This window comes from Hemicordylus capensis, chromosome 11, assembly GCF_027244095.1.
Source record: "Hemicordylus capensis ecotype Gifberg chromosome 11, rHemCap1.1.pri, whole genome shotgun sequence".
Classification (NCBI taxonomy): domain Eukaryota; kingdom Metazoa; phylum Chordata; class Lepidosauria; order Squamata; family Cordylidae; genus Hemicordylus; species Hemicordylus capensis.
The window spans coordinates 2,116,859-2,126,706 of record NC_069667.1 but is presented as its reverse complement, the minus strand read 5'-3'; the positions used below and the strand labels follow the sequence as shown (position 1 = coordinate 2,126,706).

The 9,848-nt window shown below is 53.3% G+C and overlaps 1 protein-coding gene across 2 annotated transcripts in view; it reads right to left on the bottom strand.

The window, feature by feature from the left end:
* Positions 1–374: 374 nt before the first annotated feature.
* The window catches only part of MSN (moesin), a 71,663-nt gene continuing 62,189 nt past the window's right edge, over positions 375–9,848 (bottom strand). For both annotated transcript variants that reach the window (XM_053273668.1, XM_053273670.1), the window contains 6 exons: positions 9,270–9,433; positions 8,034–8,164; positions 7,733–7,893; positions 6,105–6,197; positions 3,655–3,888; positions 375–3,411 (listed from right to left, as the gene is read on the bottom strand). In XM_053273668.1, coding sequence (XP_053129643.1) covers positions 3,247–3,411; positions 3,655–3,888; positions 6,105–6,197; positions 7,733–7,893; positions 8,034–8,164; positions 9,270–9,433 — 948 coding nt within the window. In that variant the 3' untranslated portion in view covers positions 375–3,246. The remainder of the gene's footprint in view (positions 3,412–3,654; positions 3,889–6,104; positions 6,198–7,732; positions 7,894–8,033; positions 8,165–9,269; positions 9,434–9,848) is intronic.

Sequence of the window (9,848 nt, the reverse complement as noted above, 5' to 3'; positions counted from 1 at the left end):
CAGCTGGGGACCCAAAGTTGGAACCTTTTGTCCTAGGCAACAGCAGCACCCCAGCAAGTGATTTAGCAAGAAGTATAAATAATGTTTCCATTCTGGTCTCCTGTGGAGTCTTTTTTATTTTTAATCGAGAAGTCCGTTGACTTTGACTGGGCTCCCCAGAGGCATCTGGTGGGCCATTGTGTGAAACAGGATGCTGGACTAGATGGGCTTCCTTGGGCCTGATCCAGCAGGGCTGTTCTTATGAGTATTGTACCTTAGGCTGAAATGCTGCAAGGAGGCTTTCAAGAGACCTGCATTGAGGGTGGGGTGGATTCTTGGGCGGAGACATGCAGACCAGAAAATGGGTCACAATAATTCAGAAACTCACCAAGAACTCAATTATTCTAAACTTTATTGGCACTGAATGAAGAGGACAGGCTGTGAAATTTAGACAAAGCCCCTCTGAACGCCAAGGATCTTTGAGGCTAGCCAGAGAGGCACTGTACCCCTTTAGGAGTTCTGGAGTTTTAACAAAACATGTAAAAATGTTGGTCAAAAAAAGTAGACATAATTTACAGCAAAATTTCAACATACAAAATAAAGCCAGGCAAAAATGCTTAATAGAGTAATCCTCCCGCCCCCCAAGGATAGTACATATCCATGTAATAGTAGTAAACAAGTGGGGGAATTGAGAGAGGGAAGCGTCTCCATGTATCCTAACAAATAAAAAAATGTGTCTAGAAATCTTATTGTAATACTGAACACTCCTTACATTAATTTCCTTGCAAAATATCTCTTTACAATACAGTATACTTTTTTCCAAGAAGGGGAAACTCCCCTCTCCCAACACTTCCAAGATTAATATTTTCTAATCGTGCATAGCTAGAAAAGAGAATGAAAATCATTAGATACCACTGGAGTACATAATACTGGTAAGATCAGGGAAGAAGAGCTGAAACGACTACATGAGGTGTGGGTCTCTCTGGCACAGGTCGGTTGGCTCCGTCCTCCTCGGGACCATTTGGAAGGAACTGGACAGGAACAGAAGGTGGCCCGATCCACCAAGCTCCGGGACCCAGCAACTATTTCACAGCCATAAACATGGATCTTGTAGGCACTGCATCCTTCCCCCGGAGGAACTGCTTGGTGGGAGGATGGATGCAGATCAAAGTGTACCAGTAAGAGCTGGGGAGCATTGCCAAGAACCAGCTCAGGCCCCAGAAATTTAATGGCGAATTGTTCTCTCAGTAATGAGAGGGCAAGCCACAGAACTCTTCAGCAGGAGAGCATGCAAATCAGTTCTGACAAGTTAGCTGACAGGTCTCTTTTCAAGAAAAGTGTTCAAAGCTATGGAGTTGTCGGTTTTTGAGGAGAAGGAGGGGCTGACTGTTCATGTCCCCCACTCAAACTTCCTAAAAGGCACATTAATATTGGGGGTGGGGTGGGGTGTCAGTATAGGGAGCATATTGGAAGGCACTATGTTGGACATTTAGATGGCAATCTTTGGAATCCAGAATGTGCTGCATTTTGACAGATGTCTGTGCAGCTGGCACAACTTATAAACTACCCAAAGCAAATAAGGAAACCTGGGGGCGCTGAGAGAGCCCTACTGGGACACGGCAGCATTTCCATCACATCCCACTGAAGTGGACTTTTGCATCCTTCTTACGTACTATCTGCAAACAGCCTTTGCAGCTGCATGGCCCTCTACACTTCCTTCTATATGTCTGATCACAGTAACAATACTTGACTTGAATTAACAAAGACTGGAAAGGGAAAATCCAGCAAGGCGAGATGGAGTGCAGGCATTTAAAGAAGCGCCATCAAGGGCACTCAGAGGTCTGAGCAGCTTCTCTGGGAATAAAGTCTACTCTGAGTGAGAGAAGAAAGTCTTTCTTCTGCCTCCTAGCCTCATCTCCTAAAAGGGGTGTGGGTGTGTGTCTCATCCATACCCAGCTCAACCCTGGTGAAATCTGCATCTTCCTCCAATTAATGGAGGCAGCCCTGGGTCACCGGACATCAGGAGTGACTGGCAAGCTCAGCTGGAGAAGCGAATGCCCTCAGAATAGCTGGCAGGAAGCAACAGGACACAGCTCTACCCAGACCTGGAATCATCTCTTTTGTCATCAGTAGATGGAGAGTTAAGTCTCCGTAAAATCCAAGCACACATTTTTTTGGAAAGCCAAAAGCAAAAGAAATCCCAGAGCAAGAGATCTCAAGACAGCCACCTTCCAAAAAGCAAGGCAGCAAAAAGAGAAACCAGTGACGGCCACTACTAGGGGATGGGGATGTAGGCAAGAACGTTAACCCTCGATGTGTGCAAAGCCCTGAAGCAGAGCTGGGGGTCGCGGCAGGGCCAATGTCTAACTGCTGGTCGTGTAGATCAACAAGAAGGCCCTTTCTAAAAGCCTAACACTTGCTAGAGAGAATGGGAAGTGCCGTAAGGCACCATGAGGGGTGGCCTTGGGCTAGAAGTCTGTCCCCAGAAGACTAGTTTTCTATTTGTGCCTCTCTCTCTCTCTCTCTCTCTCTCCTGGGGCTTCATGGCCAAGACAACCCCCCATTTCAGACACTCGGTCCAAATACATTGGCAAGAGGAATGGCAACACCCAAGCGGCTGAGCAGAACTTTCTTCCTGTTGAACGGGGCAAAAGCCACCTCAGCGGCAAGGTGGTCTAGCCACCCAGGTCTACTCCCAAGCTCACAGTGAAACCGCCCGGCCTCTCAGCCGCTTTGTTAGTGGCACATGCAGATCACTCCAGAGATCAGAGGGATTGGTTCGGTCTACTGAGCCTCAGGCAATCCTGAAAAGGTTTGGTCTTTGGTGGCGGGAAGGAAGGCACAAATGCTGCACTCTGGTATTTTCGACCCGTTTCCCTTCACCACACTATGTCGAAACTCGGCTGGCAGGAACAGGAGGCGCTCCAGTTCCTTCAGCACCTGGCCAGGCCAGGCCAAGCCAAGGCCTGCAGCACCAGACCCCCTGGCATCCCAAGCAGCAAGAGAAAGCCCCCAGGAGTGGAGATGTCTCTTGACACCAGCTGAAGCAAGGAACTGGCAATAAGGCACAACTGACAAATTTTGTTTTTGTTTGGCCCTATGCTATGCTGAACGGCAGCATCAGCGCAAAACTCCAAGACCACGGCCACTCTTCTGTAGTGGTTCCAGCATAACGTGGTTACACGCGCGCGCGGGGGGGGGGGGAGAAAAGGGGAGGGGTGGAGCAAGGGAGAGAGAGACTGTGCGGGGACAGCAGCACCGGGACGGTTACATGGACTCGAACTCATCGATACGCTGTTTGGTGTTCCCTTGCCGGATCTGGCGGAGGGTCTTGTACTTGTCGCGGCCCTGCCGCATGTTCTCGGCGTGAATCATATCGTTGGCCGTCTTCTTGGTCTCATCCCGGGCATTGGCCAGCTCAGACGTGAGAGCCTAGGGCGGGGGGAGGAGGAGACCAAGCGTTTCAAAGTAAGTTGCGACAACAAGATACCCCCTGAGCAGGAGGCCTCCTCAAGACACCAGCTCTGCTCCCGCCTTCCCGTCACCACCCTGGACCAGTCCTGGCACGGACATCCTCTCTGCACCCCGACTCAGCCAGGGAGAGCATCTCTCTCCCGCAGTCCAGAGAGGGTGCTGCTCTCCCCACGGGCCCCTCCACCAGCCCCACTGCCTCACCTTCAAGTGCTGCTGGACCCTCTCGTTCTTCTCGGCCTCCGTGGTGCGCTGCTCCTCGCTGCGGTCCTTGATGGAGGCGTGCGCCCTCAGCTCTGCGCTGGCCTCTGCGGCGTTCTCGTCCTGCTCGTCATCGTGCTCGTTCTCCGACTGCATGGGCTCCGAGACGTGAGCGGTGGTCGTGGCCGTCTTCAGCTCTTCCTTGGTTTTCTCAAGGTCTTCTTGCACTCTCTGGGCCTGCAGGAACAGCATTTCCCAGGTCAGCGACTTAAAGAAGCCCCCTCAAGGAAGCCCCTTGGCCCACTCCAGCCCTCCTGTGACCAGGCTGAAAGTCAGAGGGAGCAAAGGCTGATGGAACCGTTTGCACCACATGGAAGGCCCTGGAAGTTCACACAAGTAACACCACTGGCTCCCCAGGGCCGGAGCATGGAAACGCTGCACTTCATGCCATGTGCCACCAACAGGAGCCTCCAGCCTCACAAGAGCTTGGCTCCGACGAGCAGCCCAATCCTGGAAAGTGTCCTCCTAGTCCAAGAACCTCCCCAAAGGAGCATGCTTTTCCGCCCCCCTCTCCCGCCCCCCCGATAAAGCCTGCTCTCCAAAGGAAGCACACACATCTTCAGGTGGAAACAGTCCCGAGAAGCAGCAAGCCGCTGCCTGGCTGGTCAACTCACTCAGCCTAGAACTGCAGGTGCAGAAGCCACTGGTCCGAACTACACCCTGGCCTGGCTTGGCCCTGCAGCAGGGGCAGCGGGACGTCCTTCCACAGCTTTGCAACATGTTTTGTCGAGCACTCGAGGATGGGGCTTCTTGCAACAGGTTGATGCGCCTGACCTGTGGCAAGCAAGGACTGACTTCAAGTCGGCTCAGCAGGGGAACTGTTGCAGGCAGGAGGGAGAGAGCAACTTCTGAGCTTCCTTTATGCTGCAGAGATACCACTAAGGTGCATTGCAGGGCCCTTCAGTGGAAGACCCCAGGGCCAGTGGCAGCCCCCACCAACCCCAAGTGTGGCTCCAGACTGATTGCTCAGTGGGCCTGGGTGAAGCCTGGGCCAAAGCAGAACACTCGGCACAGCCCCCCACGTGGGGACAACGGTTTCCACCATGCAGTCCTAAGCTTTGCCCAGAGCTGGGAGGGGCTCCTTGAAGGGAAGCAGAGGCCTCTTGAGACCCGGCCCCATCTTGAAAGGCATGCACAGAGTGCCAGGAAGAGCAGCCCTCCCCAGAGAGGGCCCCATCTCTCTTAAAGGGACCTCCCAGCACTCAGAAAAGTGCATCGTTATGGGAAATTACTCTTGTTGAAGGTTTTTTGTCCCCACTTGAAAAATAGTGAATTGGCTCCTGCTTGAACATAAGGACATAAGAACAGCCCTGCTGGATCAGGCCCAAGGAAGCCCATCTAGTCCAGCATCCTGTTTCACACAGTGGCCCACCAGATGCCTCAGGGGAGCCCACAGGCAAGAGTTGAGGGCATGCCCTCTCTCCTGCTGTTGCTCCCCTGCAACTGGTACTCAGAGGCATCCTGCTTTGGAGGCTGGAGGTGGCCTATAGCCCTCCAAGAATTGCCAAGTTCTCTGGTGTATTGTGTAGCCTAGATCTACGTGGAGAAATGGGACTAGCGGCTTTGGGGGGACATTTCTGTGGACCTATTTGCAAGGCTGCCCAAACTCACAAAGATCCAGCGTGTTCGGCACGGTATTCCCTACCACACCTTCCAAAGCAGCTGACCACTGTATGGCACATGTACTGGCTGAACGCAGCTTGCTACACAAATCCAGGCTTTGCATCTTTTGTCATCCTAAAAAGGACTACATCCATTTAAAGAGTTCTAATCTCATTGGTAGGGTTGCAATGAAGGCCGTGGAAAGGATGTTTAGATGCCGTGATGTGTCTACACCTACAAAGATTAGAATCACTTGGACAATGGTTCTTCCCGTAACACTCTATGGATGCGAAAGCTGGACTTTGAAGAAGGAAGACAGAAAAATCATTGACGCTTTTGAACTTTGGTGCTGGAGAAGACTTTTGAGGCTACCATGGACAGCCAGGAAAACAAACAAGTGGCTCATAGAACAAATCCATCCAGAATTTTCACTTGAGGCACCAATGACCAGGCTCAAACTATCATACTTCAGTTACATTATGCGAAGACCCAGCTCCCTCAGGAAATCCATCATGCTGGGGAAAGTTGAAGGCAAGAGAAGAAGAGGACGGCCAGCAGCAAGGTGGATGGACTCAATTATGACAGCAGTGAATGCACCACTGAGAGACCTTAAAGGCTAAGAGTCAACACCGACTTGACGGCACTTCATCATCAATCAATCTCATTGCCCAAGAAGCTTTGCCATCTCCCTGCTACAGTCAGCTCTTTGGGTAGGTGTCAATGGGGCACCCAACTGCAATGAGCAAGAGAAAAGGGCCAGATGAGGAGGGAGAAAGAAAGGCCCCACTCACCTTCTCCTGCCACTGCATAGCCTCGCTCTCTTTCTTCTGCCGGGCCAGCTCCAGCTGGGAGATTCTGCCTGTGAGCTCCGCCATTTCAGCAGCCTGCAGAATTGAACAGCATGTTGTCAGTCCCAAGAAGACCCCCATGCTCTGAACACGCCAGGCCACTCAACCAGTCCTTTCCCTCTGCTCTCCACCAGCAGCACACACAGTGCCTTCTTCCTACCCCATTGCAGTCAAGGTCTGGCTCCACTACAAGCCTATGTTGCTCCAATAAAGCCATCAACAGGCTCAGCTTGTCCCAAACTGGGGATCTAATCTTGGTGGAGCTGCAAGAGTTCTGCTGCTGGCGACCCCCAACACATGCGCATGCACACAGCCCCTCCAGAACTGCACTCGGGATTCCCTTTGGGCAGGGAATGGCGATTTAGCCAGTGGAAGGCTGTAGTGGAGATGCAGACCTGCTTCCCAGGCCAACAGAGGCACCACATCTCCAGGACAGTCACTGGAGGTGAGGGTGACACAGCAGCTGCTCCCGTGGGCAGAAAAGCACCACCCCTGGAAGGGAGGGCCCTCGCTCTCTCCACAGGCAGGTCAGCCGTCCCGCTGTTTCTATTAACTGCAATGCAGAATGCTGGATCTGCAATCCCGTCTCCCTCTTGTGAGCTGCCCTGGGAGGAGTTTTATTTTTTTGCTTTTTAAATAAACTGAAAGGTGGCAAAAACCGTTTTAACACAACTGAACACCAAGGAAAGCTTTGCTGGGCTGCAAAACCCTCAGCGGCTGCCTCAGTGTCGCATACAGAATTACCGGGAAGGATGCACACGTTGGCCTAAGAGCAGCACTGTGTCGAGGGGCCTGCGCCGAAGACCAAGGCGGGGGTGGGTGGGGGGGTTCCCTTTATCCCCACCGCTGCACTGAAGCAGCTCTCAGGGAACAGGGCCGGAAACTGCCCCCTTCTGGTAGCCTCAGGAGCCTCCTCGGTTTTGTTTATTCTACGGACTGTACATCCCCTCAACCTGCATCTCTAGGCGATGTGTATCCTAACACAAACAGCGGATTGGAAGCACCACAGCTCGGACGCCTCGCATCTACGTGCCAGCCCTGCGAGAGTGTCCTCCCCGCTACTCCAACCCCCGCCAGCACAGCAGCCTCTTCAAGACCCCCCTTTCCTCCACTGCCAAGCAACTTTGTCCTTGGGAGACGACATGTGTGAGCACGATGAGATCTTCCCCTCGGGGGACGGAGCTGCTCTGGGAAGAGCAGAAGGTTCCGAGTTCTCTCCCTGGCAGCATCTCCAAGACAGGGCTGAGAGAGATTCCTGCCTGCAACCTTGGAGAAGCCGCTGCCAGTCTGTGAAGACAATACTGAGCTAGATAGACCAATGGTCTGACTCAGTATATGGCAGCTGCCTATGTCCCCCACATCCCTCCCGTGTTGACCTTGATCCAGTTTCCCTTCCCTCCCTACTGTCCGCATTTAGACTGCAGGCTCTCTGGGGCAGGGCCTTTCCCTCTTGCGTCCAGGCCTCTGCTGAGTGTCACATACCCTCGGTGGCACTGCCTCGAGCCCGTTCCAGGGGCATGGGCAGATGCGAGAGAGGGGACGCAGGCCAGGCCTCCTAGAAGCTCCCTTACCAGCTGCTCCTGGGTCTTCTTCTGGTCATGGGATGCTCTCAGCAAGGCTTCCTTTGCCTCCTCGGCTTCTTGCCGCTCCTTTGCCAGCTTCTCGGCCTCTTCCTGAGCTCTTTTCCTTTCCTGCTCCAGCTCCAGCGCCCGGCGGGTCTGCTCTTCCAGTTCTAAGAAAAGAAGCCGAGACAGGCCTCTGTCAGCAGGGGGAAGGGACAAGCTCCTCTCCCAGACACGCGGGCCCTCGGCCGTTTCCACGCCAGGCGTCTCCTGAGCAGTTTCCCAAGCCCTGGCCGGACCGCTGGCCTACCTTGCTGAGCTTTCTTTGTCTGCTCCTCGATCTGCCGGAGTCTTTCCATCAGTTCTTCCTTCTCCCGCTCTATCTTCTCCTTCTCCTTCTCTGCCAGTTCCCTCTTTTTCTTCTCATTCTCCAACAAGGCTCTGAGGGGGGAAGAAATGCAGTCAATCAAGTTCTCTGGCTGGCAGAGTTCACGGTCTGCCTCACAACCAACTCTGGGTTAGGCATTCTGCCAAAATCAGATTTCACTTCCCAGGGGATTATTGCACATTTGACCTTCGAGCGACACTGGAGACTTGGGGCACAGGTCCCCCTCCCTCTCCCCCCCCCGGATTAAAACTGGAAGCACACTTCACAGTGGCAGAGATGCATTTGCTGCCGCCTGCTTTGCCCAGCAAGCTCAGGGGTGGGGACGCTCTTCAGACCTCTCCATAAGAGACAGGAGCCTCAGGATTGGGCCCAGCACACAAGGTGCAATACACAACACCAGGGGCTGAGCTTTCAGAGGCGAAAGCATCAAACCTCCTGTTGCCTGAAAGCCCCTCCACACACACGTCATGTCCATGCCCAAGTCACACCACCCCCTCCCACCCAGCTGGGTATGCAACCTGTTGGGTCTGCATCACATGCTCCAGTGGTCACCAACTCCTTGCAGAACTACTTTGGGAAGCAGGTGAGAGGCAGTTAGCAAATGGCTCGACCTCCACCCCTGGTTTACCTCTCGGCTGGGGGGCGGGCAGCAAAGGTCTCCAGTTGCAGATGGCCAGCGTTCTAGTTAGGAAAAGAGGCTGCTGCCTTATATCGAGTCAAAACCTTGGCCCATCCAGCTCAGTGACTGGCAGAGGTTCTCCAAGGCTGCAGGCAGGAGTCTCACCCAGCCCTTCCTGGAGATGCTGCTGCCAGGGAGGGAACATGCAAGCAGGCAGGTGCTCTTCCATTGAGTCATGGGGCCATCCCCCACGGGAAATATCTTACAGCACTCCCATGTAGTCTCCCATCCAAATGCAAACCAAGGCAGGCCCTGCTTAGCAAAGGGGACAATTCACGCTCACTACCACAGGACCAGCTCTCCTCCCCAGTGGGGAAAGCACACGTCCCACCCTGCCACTCATGTCCAGTCACACCACTAGGTTTTCTAGAGCAGATGGCTGCCTTGTTGGGCACTGGTGCGAATGCTGCTAAGCACCAGCTTGTGGACCCTTTGTGTTCTCTTGGGAAAGAGGCTGCCCAGAACTCCACGGTACGCACCTCTCCATCTGTTTCTGATGCTTCTCCTCCCGGGCTTGGGCCTTCATTTGCTGCACCTCAATTGTGTCTGGCTTACGCCTACGCATGTAGAGCTCATGGTTCCCCATGCACAAAGCCAGAATGCGCTTGTTAATCCTTAGCCGTGGGGCATAAAATACAAAGTCCTTTGCAAAGGAGGGGGGAAAGTGCAGAATTAAAACTGTGAATGCACCCACACGCTTCCCCCACCTCCTCCTCCTGCTGCAGTAGCTACATGCCTGGATTACATCTTCAACAACTCACTTCCATTTCAAGTCTTTATCAGTATTCCGCCCCCCACCCTTAGCCTGACCAGATGTCCTCATGCAAAAAGAAGCTAGAGCGGTTCTCCCACAAGCCTTGGCTTGCGTGAGAGATGGGAAGGCGGTGGAGTTTGAAGGGGTTTGCCAGTGGTTAAACTCTCAAGTAGGGAAAGGTCTCCCCAGGGATCACTAGATTAAGGATTTAAAGAACATCTTTCTGCTGGAAGTACCCTAACCCTAAACCAAGATACGGAGGTGATTAATGGTCACACCAACCCTTTGGACACAGCTAGAGTGG